The sequence below is a fragment of the Mobula hypostoma genome, chromosome 1 (assembly GCF_963921235.1).
Source record: "Mobula hypostoma chromosome 1, sMobHyp1.1, whole genome shotgun sequence".
NCBI classification, from domain to species: Eukaryota; Metazoa; Chordata; class Chondrichthyes; order Myliobatiformes; family Myliobatidae; genus Mobula; species Mobula hypostoma.
Genome location: NC_086097.1, coordinates 164,042,445 through 164,067,916, shown reverse-complemented (window position 1 = coordinate 164,067,916; position 25,472 = coordinate 164,042,445). Strand labels below are relative to the sequence as shown.

The following is a 25,472-nucleotide window of genomic DNA, read 5'->3' as shown; positions in this document are numbered from 1 at the left end:
ATGTACTTTGCTTAAAGTTCCATTCCGACAGTGACTTCCATGATCAGGGTAGCTAAGTATGTGCTGTTGCTCTGAAGCTCTGAGGCAGAGAGGCTTCACAGAATAAAGGTTGCTGTGTGTAACAGTCTTGTAGATTTAATTTACAAATTCTCATTCTGGATATTAATAAAGCTCCAGATAAAGGATGATGTTGGAACTCATTACGTGCTCAACTTACAAAGGCTTCTGAGAATTGGAGTGGTTTATATCAACTAGAGAGACTAGTGGAGAAATGGTACAAAACATAGCAATCAGAAACCAAGCAATTAGCATTTGTGCAGAGAATAAGACAAGTCATTTTGTGGTTTGAGACCTCCCAAATGGCTGAATAAGGTTCAGTGCTGAATGCTACAGGGGGCCCAGTCAATCCCCAATCATGCACTGAGCTTCAGTGTAATACTGTAGCTGGTCAGGGCAGGAGTTAAGGCTTCAAGGCAAAAAGAGGTTAGGGATATACCTGTGGACTGAATAAGAAATATTTGTCAAAGTGACCTCCTAATTTACATCTGCTCCCGCAGCATACAGACTATGATAACATCAGACAGCTGGCAAAGGATAGAATACAATTCGTCAGTTGCCATCAGGTTTTTAGTTAGTGAGTCAAGGACTTTATGCTGTGCAGCTTCTGGATAAACTCGTATCCTTCATCCCAAATCTTCCCACATAAATGGATCTGAGAGTCCCCATCTGGTAAAGACAGCATGAATACAGCTAGCACCAGTTGCCATAAATCATGTGACTGAACAGAGGGCACAGAGTTCAATGTAATAAATCGAAGGCATGTATAAATTGAAAGACTTGCATATATATACCTTTCGGCAAAGAACATTAAAGCACTTTACAATGAATGAATGAATTTCAGCAAGTCTTGAAGTACAAAAAAAAACTCATTAGAAAAATGCAATTGTAAAAGTGAATTAATATCCTCCAAAAATTGTTTTCTAAGCATTAACATTCAATGCAATTTATCTAGAAATGCATCAAAATGAACAGTATTTTCTTTCAATGTCTCTGCAGATCTGAGGAATACTAATAGGTAATTGCTTTTAAGTTTAAACTACTTTTCCAGAAATACTTACCCTTTATATTTGGAGACTGAAAGGGAGATGAAAATAAATATACTCTTAATCTGTTAAAAAACAGACATGCTTCAGAGATTTTTAATTAGTCTATCTATAAGAATTGTTTTTCCTCTGCTCTGGAAAGTGTGTTAACTCTTTTCATGCTTCACATACATCCTCCTTTTCATCAAACCTTAACCGAGTCAAGGAAAAATTGAATGGACTAAGCATCCTGGTTCCCACAAAACTCCATTGAAGTTGATGCAGCTGAGAAGAAAAAAAAGATGTGTGGCTCTCACAATGGCTTGGTGTGACCACAGATGAAATTCTAAACAAGCAGTCAAGCTCATGTGTATTGTTGCTCACTTTCAAGGACTCTTTATCCCATGTTCTCAATTATTTATTGCTTATTTAATTTTTATCATTATTTTGTTTGGTATTTTTCTTTTCGTATTTGCACAGCTTGTTGTCTTTTTCACATTGGTTGTTTGCCTGTCTTGTTGTGTGAGATTTTTCAATGATCCTATTGTGTTTCTTTGTATTTACTGTGAATGCCTACAAGTAAATGAATCTCAGGGTCGTATATGGTGACATGTATATACTTGGATAATAAAGTTTCTTTGAACTTTGTCTATGTCAAAGGCTTTGATGAGGTTGTTAAAAGCCCATGCATTGTGCTCAGTGTTGTTTCTTGCATCTTTCATGGATTCTTCACATGATAAAGATCATGTCTCTCATTGAAGACTTTGTCCATAGCGTGAATCAGGAACCAATTCTTCACTCACTGAAAGATTTCAATTATGGAGGATTCTGACAATGTTAAGCAGTAGGGAGATCATCTATAGTTACCAAAGTCATTTCATGGCTCCTAATTATGGGAGATGTCTGAGCTATCTATAAGTAGGGTACACTTATTGGCTCCATAGGCTGGGAGTTTAAAGGTTACTTTGAAGCTCTGTTCAATAAGAGACACCTTTGGTGTTGAACTTCATTCAACAATGCTCATTTTGATGCTGATTCTTATGGGCCAGTTTGATTGAGATGATGAAGAGGATTAGATGGCAGTTAGTCCAGCAGGCATAGGTACTTGTCATGGCATAGGTGATGTGGGAATCTTTCCAGCCTCTAAAACAGGTGATGATACAATAAAATTGATATCTGTGCTTGATTAGTTTGTTTCCATTAGCTCTCTTGTTTGACTCCTTGATGAAACAAAGTTTTCATTACAAACAGGCCTTACTCTAAGCATTTTCTTCAGAAAAGGACCCCATTGATGTTAACAATCTCTACATTTGGGATGGTATTGAGAACTTCTATGCCATGCACTGGGAGCAGTCAAAGGCACTGTGTAGATAGTGAAGGGATCACACCACCTCATAATCTAGCTTCCGTGCTGGCCCACCTGCTACTTCCTGCCCAATCTGGGAAAGAATCAGTGCTTTTTAACTTGGCTTCATTTGCCACCTCAAAACCCAGAAGAGCAAACTGGAAGAAAGTCAACCTTGAACCAAAGGGAGTGTCTAAGAATATGAACAAAATTGTTATGTGCTTTTCTGTGGCTATTGCTACAATTGAGATTGACACAAGTGAGTCTTAGAAGTTATTGACCAAAGATGCTGACAACCTGAAATTACTCAGATAACAATGGCTACATATTAAGACAGAGACAGCCAGGAGGCAGATAATTGGGTAATTCACTGGTCAATCTAACTTTGTGGCCACCCAGACACTCTATTGTTCTAGGAAAATCTTTACTGAGAAGCTGTAGCACTTTCCATTTTCTCCACTATTTTCTCAGCAAATTATGAAATACATGTGAATAATATCTATTATTTGAAACAACTGAGGCAAAGATCCATGAAGGCAAATGGAAGTGGACATTTTACCTTGAGCTCTATCTTTGGACCAACCTACCCAGAAGCCTTGTTGAATGCTTCACTAAAGTCCATATAGACAACATCCACTGTTGTGCCCACATCAGCAGCTTTACCACATCATCAAAGGACTTAGTCAAGTCTGTAGTACCTGACTTCTCCTGCCTAGAGCCATGCTGACTAATTCTAGAAAATACATGTTTTTCCATATGTGGGTAAATCCCATCCTTTAGAACCTTCTCCAATGATTTCCCTACCACTGATGTGAAGCTCATTAACCTATACGTTGTTTGTTCTTCACTATTGCCCAGCATTGGCTATTCTCCAATCATCTGGGAACTCACCTGCAACTAAAAAGGATACAAAGATCTTTGTCAAGGTCCCAGCAATTTCCTCTCCTGTCTCCCTCAATAACATGGGATAAATTCAGTCAGGCCCTGGGGATTTATCCTTTTTGTTGTTCCTCAAGGCATCGAACACCAGCTTCTTCTTGATATTAGCAATTCCTGGAATGTCAACATACTCCTCCCTGATCTCACTGTCCTTAATGTCCATGATCTCCCTGGAATGTTAACATACCCCTCCCTGAGCTCACTCACTTTAATGTCCATGATCTCCCTGGAATGTCAACATACCCCCCCCCCCAATCTCACTGTCTTTAATGTCTGTGGTCTCCCTGGAAGGTCAACATACCACCCCCCCACCCCCCCCCCCGATCTCACTGTCCTTCATGTCCGTAGTCTCCCTGGAATGTCAACATACCCCTCCCTGATCTCACTATCCTTAATGTCCGTTGCATTGGTTGTTTCCAATGGTAGGTACTCATTAAGTTCCTTTCCACCTCTCACTGAGTCCGGTCATAAAGTCCCTCTTTTACCCTTTAGTGCTTTATCCTTATTGTGGTTACCCTCTTATTTTTAATATATGTTTAACATACCTCAGGAATTTCCTTAACTGCACTTGCCAAGGATATCTTATAGTAGCTTTTACCCCCAATTCCCTGTTTAGAACATAAGACATAGTCCTATACAACACAGGAACAGAGACTTTCCTTTGGCCCGCAATGTTGTGGATATGGAACTGTTATGTAATATTCAAATGGCCAACTAAACTAATCTCCTCTGCTTACACAATATCCATATCCTCCATTTTTCTCACATTTATGTTCCTATCTAAATGTCTCTGAAGAGGCTCTAATGTAGCTGCCTCTACCACCATCCCAGACAGAGCATTCCACGGCACTCACCACTCTCACATCTCCTTTGAAATTACCCTCTCTTGCCTTAAATGCATGCCCTCTGGTTTTAGATATTTCAGCCCTGGGTGAAAGATACTGTCGGTCTACTCTATCTATACCTCTCATAATCTTATATACCTTCATCAGCTCTCTCTTCAGCCTTCGATGCTCCAAAGAAAACAACCCAAGTTTGTCCAACCTCTCATTATAGCACTTACTCCAATCAAGGCAGAGTTTTACTTGTAAACCTATTGAGCAAGAACTATTTAAGTTCTTTCCTTCTTCCTTCATATTCCTCAAAGACCCTGTCGATTCTGGCTTCCCAAATTTTATATATTTCTTTTCTCTTTTTGACTAAGTCTTTAACAACTTAGGTCCAAGGTGCTTGAACCATGCCATTCTTGTCCTGTTCCATCACAGGAACATGTTCGTCCTTCATTCGGACCAGATGTCAGATTTGGACTTACCCAATAGCTGCTACTCCCTAAATTGCCTTTCCAGCTCAAGCTTAATATTTTGTAATTAGCCTTCCTCAATCTAACACTTTTTTCTAGGGTTCAGTCTTATCCTTATTCCTAACTATTTAAAAACATATGGAGTACCAATTGTCACTGTTCCCGACATGCTCCCTCACTGAAACTCTGATGAACTGGACAGGCTCATTTCCCAGTATGAAGAACAGTATGACCTCTTCCTTAGTTTCTTGAGGAAATTGTCATAGTTTGCTTAGAATTAGTTTTGTATTGCCAAAGGAATAGATAGGAGTTAACTAGTGGAACAGGCTAACTAGTATATCAGTGTTTGGACCACAGCTTTGAACCTGAGCCTCAAAAAATCCTTAACTGGCTGTCCAAAAAGTACTTATTAAATTGTTCAAGATGACCCACAACACAATCAATACTAAGATACTTTTCCAACTTCATTTGAAAGAAATGGGAAAACTTTAAGTAGATATGAATAAGGGCCTCTGTGGGTATTTTATTCGTATCATAAGTGTTGAGGGTATGGACACTTACCCCATTGGCTTTGCTCACTGCTTGAAAGTAAATGCTGTAACTCTTATGCGGAAGAAGTGGAGCATTCCAGTAGCCACCGTACGTCTTGTTATCTCCAATGGTAAATGGCTGGGCCACTTTGAGGGCTGTTGGTGGAAATTCAGCAGCAAAATAATGAGGAGGATCTGAAACTGAGATGTTCTGGTAGGTGATGGGATTAAGATAGCAGTCCGGAACGTTTATGTCCTTCTTTGCCCTGTGTGGGCGCTCTTCTTCCACAATGACCTGGTAGACACTGAAAAAGGAACAGGAAGAAACTTGAACCAGGGTAATTAACTTAAACACCTTCACAGTTCTTCTTGAAGAGAACAACTTCTTCATTGTAGACACAAGAAAATGCAATCATTAAAATCTGGAACAACAAATATTCTGCATCTACATGTAAGGAGCAACAAGTAATCTGCTGGAGGAACTCAGTGGGTCGAGCAGCATCTATGTAGGGAGAGGGATTGTTAATGCTGCAGCTTGAAACCCTGCATCAGGAAGGCTTCACTCACTGAGTTCCTCCAGCAGATTGCTGCTCTTTACATGTAGATGCAACCTTGTTATCCATTTCAAATTTGAATGATGCTTTGTGATTTTAGCCATTTCTTTCAGGACGAGAATTTTGGTTAAATTTACATTAAAATGTTTTCTTTGGATTAAATCTAGCACTCAAGCCATTAAAGCTTATCAGAGAAAACAGAAAACAGATAAACTGTAAATCTATTAAAAGCTAAATGGTTCAGTTTTCAATATGTTGCTATTCAACATTGTCTCAAATTATGGTCTTAATAGTTAGACTCCACTCCCTCCAGAGGGCTGCAAATGTTCATTTGGTGAGTATATTCAAGGTTATTTTTAGATACCAGTGTTCTCAAGGAATATTTCAATGAGGTAGTAAGTAGATTTGGGGAGAGGATCTTGATTAATTTGATCTACAGTGAACTCTAGGCTTAAGAAGGTGACTGGCTTAACCCTTCTTCTATCCCTTATATTATTAGCACGTTCACGGTGGTTCCACTTATTCTGAGAATAGCAAATACCTGAGCTGGAAATCTCTGGGTCATTGAAATTTCAGATGTGTTAAAGATTACCGAGTCCTAATTTTTTTCCTGAAGTCTTTTAAGGTAAAGCATAACTTAGATAAAAACCTTTAAAAGTAACAGAGAAAGCAGTGCAAGAAGTCAATGCCAATGAAAGCACATAATGTAGATCATCGATCTTATTTAAGCCTCTCATTAGCTTACAGTTGTTATGAAGATTAAAGATCGAAGCCATCAAAACTTAATTTATGCCCCTTAAACAAAGCACATCCAAAAACACATATAATTGTGGAAACTTTTCTCTTTTAAATAATACAGATTCTGAAGCTATTAAAAACATTCAAAGACATAGGAAATGAATCTTCCATCAAAAGTGAAACGTGCTTGACTTTTATGTGAGTACAAAGCCAGGGACAATAGGTCTGGGAAAGAACAAACAAGGAGCTATCATCAAGTGATGCTGGGGTTTGATTAGGTGACAAAAGTGGTAAGACAGCAAAAGAAAATGAAATGAAATGGGACAGGTATTAAAGTCGAAGAACGGCCTTGAAGATGTGCAAATAGTTTCAAAAAAAATAGCAGAGGGTGTGAAGTGTTGAAATTAGAAGGGCATACGATGTCATGTCATGCCAAAAGTGATTCAAAAAGCTATGTCTGTTCTGACCTTTGGTCTTACTCCACATTTCTGCAAAATCCTCATAATTGCCATTCATTGTCATTGAGCCAACTTTCTAGAACTCTCTTCCTAACAGTATTGTGGGTCAAGGACCACAGTGGTTGAAAAATTAAATTTTCACCAACTTCTCAAAAGCAATTAGGGATGTGTAATTAAGTGCTGGCTCAACTTGCAAAGCCCACATCTCTAAAACATCAGGTGTGGCAGCGTTTGCAAGCCTAACGAGACACCTAACGGCGTAGTTGGCTGTAATGCTTCACTCCCAGTGAGCTCAACACCTTTCACACAGGGAAAATAAAGCTACGCCTGTGTCAATCCCCACAGCATCCAGAAACACCGTGATCTCTGTCTCGGAGGCCAATGTCAGAGCATCCTATGCAAGGTGTCAGGCCCCAGTAGTGTACCTGGCAGGTTGCTATAAACTTGTACCAACCAACTGGTGGGAGATTTCAAGAACATCTTTAATTTCTCACAGCTACCATTGAGGATTTCTACCTGCTTCAAAAGGGCATCAATCATAATGGTGTTCAAGAAGAAGAGGGTGAGCTGCCTCAACAACTATTGCCAGTAACATTCACATATACTGTGATGAAGAGCTATGAGAGGTTGGTCATGCCTGAGCAAGGACCTTGAATTTTGCCTACTGCCACAACAGGTCTACAGTGGACACAATCTCACCAGCTCTCCACTGGGATTTGAACCATCTGCTCAACAGCAATATCCATATGAGGTTGCTGTTTATTGATTACAGCTCAGCATGGAACACCATCATCCCCTCAGGATTAATATAACAAGCTTCACAACCTGAGCCTCTGTACCCCCCTCTAGAAAGTTGGACCAGTGATGATGAACGGCAGTTGTGAGGATTGTGCAGGAAAGTGCAGCAAGACCAGAGGGGTGGACAGACATAACTTTTTGAATGGTGAAGCATGTTTGGCATGACATTGGTTCCAATCAACACAGGCATATCTCAAGGATGCATGCTCTGATCTGCCTGCACTCATGACCGTGTGGCTAGGCACAGCTCAAATGGCATTTATAAAAATTTGCCACTGGGACCACTGCTGTTGGCAGAAATTCAGATGGCAATGAGGAAGCGTACAGGAGCAGAACAGGAGGCAAGTCTCTTGTTTGTGACTGAGCTTGATTCTGCTTGATTGCTTTTTTATATTTAAAGAGTCCTGGTGGCCCATCCTTAATAATGGATTCCAGTATTTTCCTGGTGGCAAAGCATTAGGCCATAAACAAGGGAAAATCTGCAGATGCTGGAAATCCAAGCAACACACACAAAATGCTGCAGGAATTCAGAAGGCCAGGCAGCATCCATGGTAAAGAGTAAACAGTCAATGTTTTGGGCCGAGACCCTTTAGCAGGGCTGGAGAGAAAAAGATGAGGAGCAGATTTAAAAGGTGGGTGGAAGGGAGGGAGAAACACTAGGTGATAGGTGAAACTGTGAGAGGCAGGGGTGAAGTAAAGAGCTAGGAAGTTGATTGGTGAAAGAGATACAGGGCTGAAGAAGTGGGAATCTAATAGGAGAGGACAAAAGGCCATGGAAGAAAGAAAAAGAGGGAGGAGCACCAGAGGGAGGTGATAGGTAGGCAAGGAGATAAGGCGAGAGAGGGAAAAGGGGATGGGATTGGTGAAGGAAAGGGTGGGGATGGGTTTGATAAATTGATGTTCATGCCATCAGGTTGGAGGCTACCCAAATGGAATATAAGGTGTTGCTCCTCCAACCTGAGTGTGGCCTCATTGCGACAGTACAGGAGGCCACTAATAGATATATCGGAATGGGAATGAGAAGTGGAATTAAAGTGGGTGGTCACTGGGAGATTCTGCTTTCTCTGGCGGAGAGAGTGTAGATACTCAGCGAAACTGTCTCCCAGTCTATGTCGGGTCTCACTGATATACAGGAGGCAACATCAGGAGCTCCGGACACAGTGTATGACCCCCCCACCAACAGACTCACAGGTGAAGTATCATCTCACCTGGAAGGACTGTTTGGGGCCCTGAATGGTAGTGAGAGATAGGTATAGGGGGCAGGTGTAGAACTTGTTCTGCTTACAAGGATAAGTGCTAGGAGGGAGTTCAGTGGGGAGGGACGAATGGACAAGGGAGTTGCGTAGGGAGCGATCCCTGCGGTAAGCAGAAAGTGCTTGGTGGTGGGCCAATATTAGGCCAACTAGCCCATAATTTCCTGCTCTCTGTCTCCCTCTTTTCTTCAACAATGGTTTTACAACTGCAGTTTCCCATTTCATGGAATTTTAATAGATTAAAACCATTGAGTTCACTATCTCTGCAGCTACATACTTTAAAAAACTGTGATGTAAACAATCAGGTCCAGGAACTTGTCGGTTATTAACCTCTTCTGTTTACTTATTATTTTTCTCTGGTGATAAAGATTGTTTAAATTTTTCCCTTCCATAGCACTTTCATTAATTTATTATCATCAGATTGTTGTTAGTGATCATACTAATCCAAAATAGTTATTTAGAATTGTAGCTTTGTTTCTATTTTCAATTATTAGTTCCCCATTCTTGGTCGGCCCTCTTTTGTGAGGAATCTGCTTTATTCTGATGAATGGCACCATACTGGAGACCCAGAAATCTATTTACTTTTAACACTTCAGACATCACAAAAATGGTTACCTGCAAAAAGTTAGCAATGAAAATTAAAATGATTTTTTTTGAATGGGTAAAATATATTCAAAACTAAAATGTGGGTTAGAATCAATGGAATAAGCAATTTCTTAATTTGTCAACAGTACCTCTCTCAGGCTTTCTTTTCATCAGTGTAGCTATTATGGAGAATGTCTTATATCCATCATGATGGGCAGTGCCCAATGATGTCTAAGTAACATTTCAAACAATTACTCATGTGCATTGCATGAGACGTTTCTGATATTTTTCAGTGTGCAGCTGTCTAAAGAATTATTTGATGCATCCTACAGACTTCCATCACCATTCAGAACACATACCTATTTATTGTTTGATAATTTAAGGGTGTGAAGGTCAAACTTCTCATTTTTCCTTTATGCTAAACTCAGAAAGTGAATTACATAAAAAGACAGTCACTAGAAAATCAGCAAATGCTGGAAATATGGAGGGAGACCCTTCATCAAGACGTTTGAGATGTCTGCATACAAGTTCTGACTTGCTCCACAGTCCAATCATTTGAAAAGCTTCAGCATTTGCTTTATTACACCTCTCCTGATGGCAGATTATTTGTTTAGTGCAAACTTGTTTTCACTAGCTAGATTTGGGATTTATTTTAACAAGTGTTAAATCCACTAAGTGTCTATCTTGACTAATGTTAAAGTTCTTCTCTCCTGCCTGCATTTTGTTTTCTTTCTGTGGATAAAAACCCTTAATTAAACAAGTTTTAAATCCATTTACAGGTGATGTTAACAATTGAACATTTCACACCATTTCTAATTTACTCAGAAAAGGTGGCGATAAACTGTCTTCCTGAACTACTGTCATCCATGTGGCAAACTGCTGTATGGAAGGGAATTTCAGGTTGTACGTCCAGTGGCAATGACAGAACAATGATGAGGGAGGTTGATATATGACTCAGGGGGAAGTATGTATGTCTTGCTTCCTTTTACACTGGTGCTTGAAATTGTGGGATTGAGAGGAGCCATCCAAAGCATCAAACATTAATTCAGGAGTATTTCAGCTGCAATTGTTTTTCATGGTTCACATTCATAATTATCACAATCTTTCTCTCAATATATTTGTAAAAGCTTTGTTAAATTTGAAATATTTTCAAATTTCTTAAGTATTCTTTTTATCAGTTCAATAATTTATTTTTTCTTGTCCTTTATCATTCACCCAGTGAAGGAAATTTCCACTTCCCCTTGCATTTGTGCAAACTCTCTGTTGATATTATTTTATTACTAAATTTGTTCACTATGGTCATTTAAATAGGCAAGTAGATCCTTAGTGGGCAAGTTACGGTTCTATATGATAACAAAATCTTTGAATTTTCATTGTTTGCCAAACAATGAAGTCAAATCATTTTTCAATCCTTCATTTATGTCATTGACATTTAAAGTTTTGCGCTTGTGATGCTTCTCAATTCTTCTGTGTAATTACCTTATGCTTTATTTGCTCCACCCTCATGAATTCTGTCCTAAATACATTCAGAAACTTATTTATCTTTTCTACTTTCAATGCTATTTTTAAATCGATATGAAGATTAAAATGACTCATTCTAAACACAGCTTTGATCTCTGTAATTACGCATTTCTCTACTAATGAGCAGGCCTGAAGGAAGTTCCTAGAAGGGTCTCAGCTCAAAACGATGGCTGTTTATTCATTTCCGTAGATGCTGCTTGACCTGCTGAGCTCCTCTACGTTGCTTTGGATTCTCAACATCTGCAGACTTTCTCATATTTATGAGATCCTAGGAATGTATTTTTGAGTTGCTGACTGGATATGCACATTGCCAGCACGGCTGGTACGCATTGTCCATTACCAGTTGGCTGATGAACTGAATGAACTGCAAAACCTTTTCAGGAGCACAAGAGGCAAATAAGGCAAGAATGGCAAATTGCCCTCCCTGCCAAAAAGTGAACCAGGTGGGTATTTACAATGAAATATTATCACTACTGCTGCTAATTTCTTTAATTGTTTATTTATTGAAAGAAGTTTAAAAACGTGTGGCTGTTATCTGGATTCAACCTCATGGCTTTCATCAAAAACCCAGGCCATAAAGGAATACAGGATGGAGCAGCCTCTGTCGCCCAGCTCAGTCATGCCCACTAAGGTGCCCACTTAAGTTGTCGCCATATACTGACCAAGTTACACACTATTATAGTCTTTGTCTACGTTGATGTTCTATCACTCTGCAAAGGTGTAGGCTATATCCATCTACCCTTACTGAAAACGATATCATCACTCCCCCCAAAGATTTTGCTGTGACTGTGGCAGTGATTCTGTCAAGAGCTCACAGGAAACTCACCCCTAAACAAATGTGTCATTACTCGTTCCTTCTCGTGGTATCTGACCTAGAGTGTGGGGGATTTGTGAAATAAACCCATGTCATCTAAACAAGTACCAATCCTTGTTTGGAAAGTTATTTTAAAATGAAGAAGGTAAAGTCAATAAAACATGTTGCTAACACAGTCTGCCGGTTTCCTGAATTTTAGTAGAAAGTGACCAACTCAGTGGCTATTTTTTTTTTGCCATTTTTTTGTTTTAATGTTGGAAGTCCAGCATTTGTAGATTTTTTTTCTCTTGCTATTTCTGGATCTTATTGGGCTAGATTGCAATTGCTATAGAAGCACTTCTTAGCTTCTCCTTGTGGTTTACCTCTAGGCTCCAAACAGTGTTTGAGGTCATGCAGCTCCCAGAACACTGCTGGTAGACCCTGTAATTGTGTGGTGGAGCACTTCATAAGTGGCAAGCATTGTCAGGTGGGAGAAACTAAGCTCTCATCCATACTGCACTCAGGACCTTCTGGCAGCTTGTCCTGTGAAAGGTCTTTTACTCATCTCAAATTGTCTTTGATATTAGAAGCATTTAGAAATATTCACAAAAAAATAAACATTTCACTTAAAAACTTATCTTCATTGCAAATTATGTGTAAGTATCAACATCACTGAAATAAAATTTAAAATAAATGACACTTGCATTCACTTCTAATGAGCAAAACACAAACCACTGGAGGAGGCCAGTGGATCAGGCAGTGTCTATGTAAGGAAAAGGACAGTGAACCCTCCACAGATATTGCTGGATCTGTTGAGTTCCTCCAGTGGTTTGTGTGTTGCTCAGGATTCCAGTATCTGCAGTCTTTTGTGTTCTCTTCCTTAATGGCAGCTGGCAGCCCTATCTAAATATATGGAGCTGTGCAGAAAAATACCAGCTGCAAAGTGCATCCAGCCCCTAAACCCAGGAGTAGTCCGGGAGGTGGCTCTCCATTTGAATGCTGATGTTCACAAGCTTGGTAGATGGAAACAGGCTGCTGCAGGTCACAGCTGACCTCACTGGAACCCCCACTTGTGATCAGCCAATTAAACACTTTCCACTCTAGGTTTCATCACCTCAGGCGTAAAAAAGGGATAAAATAGCTTGATGCATACAGTATATCAGTGATGAGACAGCGTCAGTCCTGTTATAAAATGTATGATATTTTAGATGACGACCACTGAACACAAGAGCAAAACTGAATATGGGATTTCTCAAACTGTAGCAGACTAAATCCACAGCGAAAGATGAATGCATCCTGGTTCATGAATGGGATCTCTGTTGTTGTTAATTCAGATCTTTTGATGTGCTGGGTTTAATACTTCCTTTGGACTGGTTTCTCTGGTGATATGATCCATATCAGTCCTTCACGTCTGCACTCATCACTGCCCTTTGTTTTAGAAATTAAAAGGTTGGTGAGGGATGGTGGAATCACTGACCCATCTGTGGTGGACACAGCAGCCTGAATAAACAATAAAGTTCTCAAGTCATTTCAGGCTTTAAAAGCCAAGCAATGAGAGTGAAGAGTGTTCACAACAATTCCTCTTCAAGGGGATAGCTATTTGAAAAGTTATAGAAATCTTTAGATGAGAAGAAATGTTCTCTTATACTTGTAAATATTATGGTAAACAGCAACTCCTTTAGCGTTAAAATTTATTCAGAAATTAGCATAACAGTAGTTTAGTACTAACGCATTTCATTATCCCTTTTAGATATGTTCTTCAGATCAAATGATTCTGACCTAAGGCAGAGAAATGTCCCCAAGGAGAGATTTTTTTCCCAAGGAGAATGAGGCGGTGTAAGAGAAACTGAAAGGTTCAATAAAAATAAGGTTTGTCTAATAATCATTTTCTCCATGAGGTCAGAATCAGAATCAATCATCACTGACTTACCTGATGTGAAATGTGTTGTTGTGTGTATGATGAGTATTCTCTGTTCAACACTCAGTAATTTTCACCTGGGATTCTCAACACAATAACCAAATCACATAGCTTGCTAGCTGGTGGCTCCATGGAGAATCATTGGTCAGCTCGAGCCCACCTTCTGCCCCCACCCATTGCCATATGTATTGAAGGTCAGAGGCCTACGCTCAAGGTCAGAGACTAGTGCATCCAATCCAGAAAGTCTTGACTCAAAACATCAACTACCCATTTCCCTTTGCAGGCATTGTCTAACCTGCTGAGTTGCTCCAATGTTACTCTGGATTCCAGCATCTGAAGTCTCTTGTGCCTCCAGCTAACCTCTTCTGATATATATTTTTAGAAACAAAGTGTTGTTCCTAACCTACTGCTTTGTAGCACAATTCATTTCATTTGAATGTTAACTGTTTCACGTTCCACAGATGCTGCCTGACCCGCCGAGTATTTTCCAGAATTTTTCAGGAAAAATGTATTACTTTTTGCAGTTTTAATAATAATCATTATTATTTATTTGAATCCCTTTGAGGTGTGTTTAATTGTCTGATCAACCACAGAAGTGGAAGTTGAAGGTAAAGAAACAAGTGGAATACTGGGGAGGGAGAGTAAAAATGGTGGACAGAACAAACACCACTAGGCCCATAAAATCACCCTTTTGCCTCAGTGTTGAATGCATCAATACTGATGAGGGATCCCTGAAAGTGGAGTCACATGCAGACAGAGCGGTGACCAAGGCTGTTGGCACACTGGCCTTCCTCAGTCAGGGCACTGACTACAGAAATGGGGTGGTCATGGTGTGATTGTCTCAGACATTGGTGAGGTTGGACTTGGAAATTTGTTTTCAATTTTGGTCAGCCTGTTAAGAGTACTGAAAAGCTTTATAAGGGTGTTGAAGGACTGAGTTTTATCAAGAGGTTAGACAGGCTAGGTCATTTTTCATTAGACCATAGGAAACTGAGAAAAGATCTTATGGAGGTGTTTAGAGCAGCTTAGACAGGGTGAATGCACAAAACATTTGTCCCAGAGTTGGGGAAACAATTATGTTGGGGGCTTTAGATGAGAGGGGGAAAATTTAAGAGAAATTGAGGGCAATTTTCTCTTACACAGGGGTTGGTATGTATGTTGAATGAGTTGCCAGAGGAAATGGTTGGGACAGGTACATTAATAACCTTTAAAAGGCATGTTGTGCACAATGGCATCCAGTGACTGTTGTTTTACAAAGGTTGGGTATAAAGGATAGCAAAAGACGAAGCATTCACAATAGCCGTGCAGATTTTGTATAACAATCTTTCCTTTGATGCAGTAGTTACAACATAGGCAGTTCTCCGTAATGTAGGGGTCACTTGTACGTTGTTTCCATTGACCTGAATTTGTGAAAAGCAGAATCAGAACCAGTCTTAGTGTCACTGATATTATACTGAATGTCATGAAATGTTTTGCTTTGTGGCAGCAGGGCATTGCAAGACATAAAAAATTACTATAGTTTATAATAAAAATTAAAATAATAAATAGTGCAAAAGTGGAAGTTAGGTAGTGTTCATTGGTTCACAGAACATCTGATGGTGGAAAGGATGATGCTGTTCCTAAGACATTGCGCCTGCGTCTTCAGGCTTCTGCATCCCCTCTTTGATGGTAGTGATGAGAAGAGGGCATGTCCCAGAGTGTGAGGGTCCTCGATGGTGGATGGCATTTTCCTGAGGCACTGCCTCTTGAAGCTGTTCTCGATGATGGGGAGGGTTGTGAGCAGAATCAAACTGGCTGAGTCCGCAATGTTCTGCAGCCTCCTTCAATCCTGTGACCTGCAGCCTTTGTACTGCACGCTGATGCAGCCACCTATTGCTTTATTTTCCTTATGACTCTCTAGGCATTCTGCATTTTCCCTCTTTCATAGAAAGAAGAGTTGATCAACACTCCTCTCCAGGGAAATATAATGGCTCAGCTAGAAATCATGAATTCATCTGCAGTGTAAACTAAATAGATTATGTTTCAACTGCCCTAACTTCTCACATCTTTACACACATTAACTAATAGGATTACCAATGACAAGCAGCTTGCAACAATATGAACATATTGAATATTTGCCTAGAAATTCAATTGTGTGACGTGATGTCTTTCACTGTTAGAAAGCTAAAGATCAATTATTTCTTTGAATGAAACATGAAAACAGCATCATCTCTCCATGGACTTCTACTTCAAGTATGTATCACTCTTGCATCCCTGCTGTGAGCTCTACGTCAGGGGTTTATTGGATGGTATAAAATGCTCTCTTTGGAGTGTATAGGGGGACTTGGGAGATGAGTGATGAGAACTGTTTGGAAAGACATGGCCTTCTATCGTCTGCCAATAACATGCTTTTCTGCACTCCCACCTTGACTGCACTTTCAACTTCCTACCGCCCAACTGCACCACCACTGTATGATTCCCCCTTGTCTGACACCTTCACCACTCAGTCTGTCGTGTCACTTTGCCCCCAGTAATGGTGGCATTCTAATCATCACCACATTGTCCAAATATGAGTTCTGATATCTCAATACATGTTCTCAATGCCCCTTTCTAAATGTGACTACATGCAGCCTGAGTTCCCCATCCCCACCATCCACCATCTGTGTAGACCAGAATTCAAGTTTTTCACCACCCCCCAATCTCCTGGGATCAGCATTGGCTCAATGGGACTTGTGAGGGCCAGCCCTTCCTAGTCTGGTCTCTCTACCATATGGGACATTTACAACATGAGAAACACACAGCACCCAGTCAACTTCATCTGAGGCTTTGAGATGAGGTCCTACTGAAGTACAGAAGAAGCCCAGAAACTAGAACAGCCCTTTGCTATACCCTTCCATTGCTCCTTTTAGGATATACTTGCGTTTCTGGGCCAACATGTTCTAAATTTCAAAAGTACACATTCAGTGTTATCACCACATTTTCAATTTAGATTTAAGCCTGAAATGTAGTCGGCTTTGAGCTGCCTCAATGCAGCCGTCTAAAAGCCCCAGGTAGTGACATTTTGATGAACAGCATGTGCTCTTATTATAGAACAAAGCAGAAAAGATGTCCATCTGCTGCCACTGGAAATAAATCAGATTTACACTCTTAGTAGGTTTAGGAGTAATGCTTTCTATTTTAGAGCTTAGTGCTAAATTTTGCCATGTTCGTAAAGAAAGTGTGTTGACGCTGTTTTAAATTGAAAGATTGTAAACTCTTTGATGCCAGGAATCATCAATTTATTTCTTTTCCATGCCAACCAGATGGATTCCCACCCACAAAGAAACATGGAAGAACGTTCTGTTCAGCAAAATTTGGATGATCATTTGCAGTGAGCTGTGAATACTAATCTAGTTTTGAACTTGCCTCAGATGTGAACTTGACTCATTATGGGCATAAATACATACTCCACCGGCAGCACGGCAGTTAGCGCAATGGTATCATGCAGCAGGCCAGGCAGCATCTCTAGGAAGAGGTACAGTCGACGTTTCGGCCCGAAACGTCAACTGTACCTCTTCCCAGAGATGCTGCCTGGCCTGCTGCGTTCACCAGCAACTCTTATGTGTGTTGCTTGAAATTCCAGCATCTGCAGATTTCCTCGTGTTTGCAATGGTATCACAGCTCAGGGCACTGGAGTTCAGAGTTCAAGTCCAATATCCTCTGCAAGAAAGTTTGTATGTTCTTCCCATGTGCACGTGGGTTTCCTCTTTGTGCTCCACTTTCCTCCCACAGTGCAAAGACGTATTGGTTAGGAGGTTAATTTGGTCATTGTCAATTGTCCTGTGAATAGGTGGGTTGCTGGTTGGAGTGGCTTATTGGGACCGAAGGGCTTGTTTCACACTGTACATCTAAATAAATAAGTGCACTGTTGCTCAGGTCAGTGTTCTTTGGTGCTTATTAGGTGCCAACAGTCAGGCATCCAACACTGGCAGGAAGTAAATTGACTTTATTTCTTACATCCTTCACGTACTTGAGGAGTAAAAATCTTTATGTTACGCCTCTGTCTAAATGTGCAATGTGCAAATTATAGTAATTTATAATAAATAGTATGTACAACAGGACAGTCAATATAGCATAGAAATACAATTGTATCAGCGTGAATTAAGCAGTCTGTTGGCCTGGTGGAAGAAGCTGTCTTGGAGCATGTTGGACTTGGCTTTAACGCTGCAGTACCATTTCCCAGATGGTAGCAGTTGGAACAGCTCTATTTCTATCTTTAATAATTCTATTTTTCCCATTCAGGGTTTTTTTGAATATCGTGACCTGGAGTTATATGCTGACTATGGTTCTTTGTGGGAATGGGACCTGCTCTCGGGGTTCCACGACTGGCCACTATTCTACATGCCAAGGGCACAGCCTCAGAGTTTCACTTGCCTTCAGAGCTCCGAGATTTTGTGGCTCTGGGGACTGGTGGTGGGGGGGGGGGGGGAATCAAAAGTCGGTATCCAGGCAGGAGATCGGTGTGTCGTGGGAGTCAGAAGATCTAAGGCTGTGTGCCTTGAGACCTGAGATCTTTGGGCACAGAGCTTGGAAAAAGCAACGCAACGCAACACATTTTAACACTGTAAACCAGTGAGTTGTTTGTTATGTCTCCCCTCTCACTGTGAAACGGAGACACCTCTTTCTCCCTTATTAGGGAGAGAGAATGTCTGTTATATGTCGAATACCGGGTGAATGAGCAGTATTTAGAATACTGCAAGTCTGTGTCTTTGCTGTTGCTTTGCTGCACTGTTGAGTGCTCAGTGGAGGGTGCTGATGCTTTTTATCACTGGTGGAGGGAGGGGGAGGGGGGATCGTTGCTTCTTACACGTGGGCGGGAGGGGAGCTGGGGGAACATAGGGGTTCTAATATTTAACTGTCATCCATTGTTTGGGGGCACACCTCTATCTTTTGTGGATGGTTGCAAAGAAAAAGCATTTCAGGATGTATATTGTATACATTTCTCTGACATTAAATGTACCTTTGACCTTTGAACGGTTTGTGGTTGGGGTGACTTGGGCCCTTTTTTACGTACCTGTCTTTGTAAATGTCCTGAATTGTGGGAAGTTCACATTTACAGATACGCTGGGCTGTCCGCACCACTTTCTGCAGAGTCCTGCGATTGAGGGAAGTACAGTTCCCTTACCAGGCAATGATGCAGCCAGTCAGGATGCTCTCACTTGTGCCCCTATAGAAAGTCCTTTGGATCTGGGGACTCATGGCAAACTTCGTCAACTGTCTGAGGTGAAAGAGGAGCTGTTCTGCTTTTTTCACCACACAGCCAGTAGGTACAGACCATGTGAGATCCTCGGTGATGTGTATGCTGAGGAACTTAAAGCTGTTCACCCTCTCAACCTCAGATCCATTGATGTCAACAGGGGTTAGCATGTCTCCATTCCTCCTGTAGTCCACAACCAGCTCCTTTGTTTTTGCGACATTGAGGGACAGGTTGTTTTTTTGACAGCAGTGTGTCAGGGTGATGACTTCTTCTCTGTAGGCTGCCTCATTATTATTTGAGATAAGGCAAATCAAATGTAGTATCATCAACAAATTTAATTAGCAGTTTGGAGCTGTGGGTGACAACACAGTCATGGGCATACAGGGAGTAAAGGAAGGGGCTTAGGACACAGTTCTGAGGGGCTCCTGTGTTGAGGGTCAGAGGGGCAGAGGTTCTGCCAGTGATCTGGCAGGAAGTCCAAGATCCATCTGCACAAGACAGGGTGAAGGCCGAGGTCTCTGAGTTTCTTGTCAAGCCTGGAGGGAGTTATGGTGTTGAATGTTCAACTGTAGTCCAAGAACAGCATTCTCACATAAGCATCCTTCTTCTCCAGATGTGTAAGGACAGTGTGTAGAGCTTTGGCTATTGTGTCATCTGTCGATTAGTTGTGTCGTTAGGCGAATTGTAGGGAGGCCATCGTGGATGGTAGCATGCTTCAGATGTAGTTCTTGACCAGCCTGTCAAAGTATTTGCTTATTATTGAAGTTGTTCTGGCATGTTATCTTGGACTTTTTAGGTAGAGGAACAATGGTGGATGTTTTGAAGCAGAAGGGCACCCTACACTGGGAGAGGGAGAGATTAAAAATATCTGTCAACACACCTGCCAGTTGTGCCGTGCACATCCTGAGTACTCGCCTGGGATACTGTACGGTCCTGCAGCCTTGCGACTGTCCACTCGTTAGGAACACCTGCATACTTCAGCCTCAGAGATGACCAAGGTGCCAGTCGCTTCGGCGGCTCTTCTCAGGGACTCAGTGTTGGTGACATTGAATTGAGTGTAAAAAAAAGATTTAGCTCATCTGGGATAGAGGCAACAATGTTGGCAGCACCACTGCACTTAGCTTTGAAGTCTGTGAGTGTGTGCAGACCTTGCCATAAACTGCATGTGTTGTTGGTGGAGAGTTGTATCTGAATCTTATCCCTACATTGTCATTTCACTGCCTTGATGACTTTGTGTAGATCGTAGCTGCATTTCTTGAGCTCTTGTTGGTTATCGGCAATGTAAGCTCTGTCTCACGCGGTAAGTGCTGCTCGCACGGAACTGTTGATCCAGGGTTTCTGGTTTCTGAAGCCTGCCTGATTTTTGGGGGGGCATTGTCCTCGATGTACTTCTGGATGAAGCTTGTGACCCCTTCTGTGAACTTGGGGACATCCTCATCATGAAAGACATTCCAGTTGACGTCATCAAAGCAATTTTGTAGCATGGAGACCAAATGGTCAGACCAACAGTGGACGGTTTTAACTATTACCACCTCTTGTTTCAGCTTCTGCCTGTACATGGGCAGAAGCAAGATGGAAGAGTGATCCGACTTCCCAAGCGGCGGATGGAGGAAAGCTTTGTAGGCATTAAGGAAGGGAGACTAGCAGTGGTCAAGTATGCTAAAACCCCGTGTGCTCACCTGGATGTGTTGACAAAACTTTGGAGAGACTTTAGACAGCAACGCTCTATTAAAGTCTCCGGTGACGATGAAGGCAACCTTTGGGTGAGCAGTCTCCAGGGTGCTGATGGTCTCATACAGTTCCTTGAGAGCCAGATCAGTGTCAGCCTGGGGCGGAATATACACCGCTGTGAACTCCCTAGGCAGCCAGACAGGTCTACACAGCAGCACAAGGTACTCCAGATCTGGGGAACAAAATGAATTGAGGGCATGCACATTCCAGGGGTCGTACCAAGCATTACTGACCCTGCAGCATAACCCACCTCCTTCACTCTTCCCAGAGAGGTTTTTAGACCTGTCTGCCTGGAACAGGGAGACCCCCGAGGGCTTGATGGCATGATCCGGTATCTCCTCTGTCAGCCAGGTCTCTACGAAGCACAAAATGTTATATTCCTTTGTTTCCTGTGGATAAGAGATTCTGGCTCTCAGTTCACACAACTATTGTCCAGGGATTGAACGTTAGCCAGGAGTATGCTAGGGAGCGGTGGCCAATTAGTACGACATCTCAACTTCACCAGGACGCCGGCCCTTCTCCCTCACCTCCGGCGCCGCTTCTGAGGTAGTGGCGGTGTAAAAAATGAGCCTCCCATTGATTGCGTAAGCAGGGGTTCCCAGTGTAGGAAAGGCGGAACATAGTGGGTAAATGCCGTCTTCCCAACATTCAGAAGAGTCAGTCAATCATATCTGATGTGACTACCAGCTTCCTGAACAAGAATTGCGAAGCAAATTGTAGAAATTAGCAGTATACTGTAAAGTTGGTATGGAGCTCGTAACACAACGGCACCATCTTGGCATAAATTTGCTGGTGCTGGATTTCTAGACGATTGGGTGGTATTTTTACATATTACACAGTGGAATAAGAATTTTTTTGGAGGAGCCAGTGAGTTTAAAGAGAGCGGGGAAGCTAAGTGTTGATAAGTTTAAAGTGTGCAAACATTGCAGGGTTTTTAGCTTGCAAGTTATAGATTGTATTTCTCAGCACAGGTTGAGACAGACAAGTATTACAACCCACAGCTTTAGCTGCACAGCTGGACTACACTCCGGACCCTGATTCTGGCTGCAAAGCAACACAAGCTCCTGAACCCCAATATCCCCAGTGCCAATCATGGTGCTGACTGTAAAGCCATCCACACTTCCACTAATACTCAGCCATCTTGAAAGGTCATGGGTAACAAAGACTTTGTGTACTGAGTGAGCCAATTGCTGAATCAAGGGGATTTTTGAACAATCAGGTTGCAGATAATTGGAGTTTTATGCATTTGGCTTTTGATTCTTTGATCATGCAGATAATGTCATCGATTAAACTACATCATTGGAATTAAAAACAATTGGCTTATATTTAACAAATGGTCGTGCGCATGAAAATAATTCCATGCTAAGCATAGGGTGAAGATCACAACATACACAACCAAAGCTAGCCTTGCAAATTACATTAAACCTTGGATTGATTTCAACATTCAGCTTTTTCAAAGGTTCTTGGGGCAAAGGTCACTCTACTCCAAAGCCATCAGAATCCTCAATATGACATTTTAAGAAATATCTCAAACATTATCAAGTGTATTTGCATATCAAAGCTCACCCAAGGTTTTATGTTGACGTAGGGAAGCGGAAGGGTGGGTGAGTCGGGTCTTCAAATTTAAGAACTGCCTTATGATTTCAAGCCAAGGCAAGAGGGACGTAAGGGTGCCAACTGTAAGAGTAAAACTTGATCAAGGAAACCCAAATGTGAAAAGAGTTTGCCTTTAAAAAACATATCATATGCTCTTACAGGATTACCCCAGACACATTCATTCCCTTTATCTATCATCTCTAGTATAATCTAGTGAACATATTGACTATTAACTCTCAAACTGCTCTGAAAATACAACATCTTTTACATCATTCAATATGACAGATTGGTTCTTGGTCTATTATCTGACCTGAAAGACAGGTGTAGGGTATGACACTTTAGAAGCTCATTCTCTGTTGTAGATAGCAAATCTGCACATGTAATTGCCCAAAGATTTAACAGGTGGTAGGTTAATTGGTCATTGTAAATAGCCCATGATAGGCTAGGATTAAAATGGGGGATTGCTAGGCGACATGACTCGAAGGGCCTAAAGGGCCTACTTCGCACTGTATCTCAATAAATTAAGAAATGTTCACCTTCACTTCTCAAATTCGGTTTCATTGAAGTCCTGATTTTCCATGGTGGAGTTCAGTATGTAACTTTTTGTATCACACATTTGACGCAACATCAGAGGGTGAGTTTTAATGTCTGAATGTGGAATTCCCTCTAGATTTCCAAATCTTCAACTGTACACTGATGCAAGGACCTACACAGAGTACTGTTAAGAAATACATTCTTACCAATTGTTTTTTTTCCCCAAGTATCAGCAATTTTGGTAATACTTCCATGCTCAACTCTTTATTGTTCAACACTACCCATTACAGAAATCTCAGGTACATATTTGGAAGACCATATACACCCTGAGAAATATCCAAAACTGAATTTGATTATCAGGGGATTTGTACGAGTAAATTATATCGAATTTAGCAATATATTAGATAATAAGGATAATGCTATTAAACGTCTCACTGTGTTAGTGTTCGGTATTTGTGACTTTAATTCCGCAGTGTCCCTTCATTATTGGGATTAAATCTGTCATGGGTTCCAATGGAATATTACCAATATATTGTAAATGGGCTTTGTGCTCCTTCAACCATAACTCATTACAGAGAACTTTCACTGCATCAATAACTCACCATTGCCCTTTTGGTGCAGCTCAATACTCTGCCTACTGTTTAGTGATAAAATCTGCTACAATAAAATATTAATTATGACTGAAAGGCTGCACTGGAAATATGAACTCAATTATTGTTCACATATTGTGAAGAAAGAACAAGGTAAAAAAAGCCTTACAGTTTTAAAGGACCCAATATATAAAAAAGTTCTTGAAGGTTAGAAATGGATTTACCCAATTTTTTAAAAGAGTTTTATAGCACACTGCGAATTTGATGAAATTCAACAGCAAAGTTATTTTCTGTCCTAATTAATGCTTAACTTTGGAATTTTCAACATAAACTTGATTTATTCTCACCTTTCTAAATTTAGTGCAAAGTAGGAACCACAAGCTTTGAAGAAAAAACTTACAATTGGCTTAGAATGATCTTGACACTGCAGATCCTGTTGAATCATACATTTCTTACTAACTGTGCAGCTCCCTGGAGCTGATAGTAGCTTACGGCAATGAAATAATAGCAATCATTGTCAATGCTCTGGGCAAGTAAATACACAATGCCCTAAGGAAGTGAGGCGCTATCAAGTCTACGCATGCACTGCGGTTAACCATTGCCTGATTTTGTTTTGGTAATGGTGATACTACCCTGAAACTGGCTAAATTCACATCTCTTTTCATTCTGGTTTTACACAAAGAATTAAATCATAAAAGTTGTTTGCGGCAGAGAGGTTCAGTGGGATGGGGATTTGTTCCTAGGATACATTTCTGTTTGGTTTATAAGATCAGGTAAAGCTCATGGGAACTGATCTGGGAGCTGCTAATAAGAACCATGGTGCTGCATCCTTACATCTATCTGTACACAATCTGCTCAACTGCTCCTACAAGTGTTAAAGTCAAAAACATTTGAAGATTTTATTCCTGCTGCAACAATCTGGGCAACTGAAGATCCATTCCTATCCATGCATGTTAATATAGCCATCAAATTGAGGGAAATAAATAGGCTATCAACTATACTAATTTGCACAGAGAGGAAATTATAGTGAATATTATATTGCCGACAATAGAATGACTAGTTTTTAACTCCTGTTCTAATTACACAACAGAAAGTTATGAACACCAACTGCTGAAATTAATTTTATTTGAATCAATCATTAATGGGCAGTGTAATGATACATGGGTCCTTTTCTCTGCCCTGTAGTGGTTTCAGGGAGTAGCTACCCTTATTGCTAATGCACTGTGAAGATTATACCTCCCCTTATCTCTCATATGTGTTGTGATTAAGTAATTTTTGTTTTATTTATTCATTTCTGTAATAGCCGATTTCCAAGTACAATAAAAAAGGGTGGGTAGCTGCATTCCTGAGCAGCTACTGTCCTTCTGGTAAAGACTCTTCATGGTTGTTTGATAAGACTTCCAGGATTTAGATCATTGACTAATATGATGTTAAATTTGTTGTTTTGCAGCAGTAGTACAGTGCAAAGACATAAAAATGCAAAAATAAACACATATTAAAAAAAGAATATCGAGGTAGTGTGCATGGACCATCCTGAAATCTGACAATGGAGGGAAGAAGCTGCCCTTGAATCTTTGAATGTGGGTTTTCAGTCCTTTGGGCCTTCTCTTCGAATGTAGTAGCAAGAAGATGGCATGCCCAGATGGTGATGGATGCTACTGCTCTGAGGTACCATTTCTTGAAGATGTTCTCAATGGTGGGGAGGGATATGCCTTTGATGGAGCTGTCTGAGTCTATAGCCTATATTGACATTGAAGGACTGCTGATATACTTCCAAGATGGGATGGTGTGTGACTTGGAGGGAAAATAGGAGTTAGTGATGATCCATTGTTCCTGAAGCCTTTAGTGACAGAGCTTGTGTATTTGAGAGGTTCTTGTAGAGTCATACTGTAGTGTCACACAGCATGGAAACAGGACAGTTGGCCCATCATTTCCCCACTGACCAATGGACACTCATTCATATTCATTCCCTCTCTAAGGTCTTTGCTCATA

At 40.9% G+C, this 25,472-nt stretch overlaps 1 protein-coding gene across 9 annotated transcripts in view; it reads right to left on the bottom strand.

Annotated features, from left to right (window-relative positions):
• The window catches only part of LOC134351958 (receptor-type tyrosine-protein phosphatase mu-like), a 1,067,206-nt gene that overhangs the window by 301,043 nt on the left and 740,691 nt on the right, over positions 1-25,472 (bottom strand). For all 9 annotated transcript variants that reach the window (XM_063058925.1, XM_063058929.1, XM_063058945.1 and 6 more), the window contains exon 12: positions 5,228-5,501. In XM_063058925.1, the coding sequence (XP_062914995.1) occupies positions 5,228-5,501 (274 nt within the window). The remainder of the gene's footprint in view (positions 1-5,227; positions 5,502-25,472) is intronic.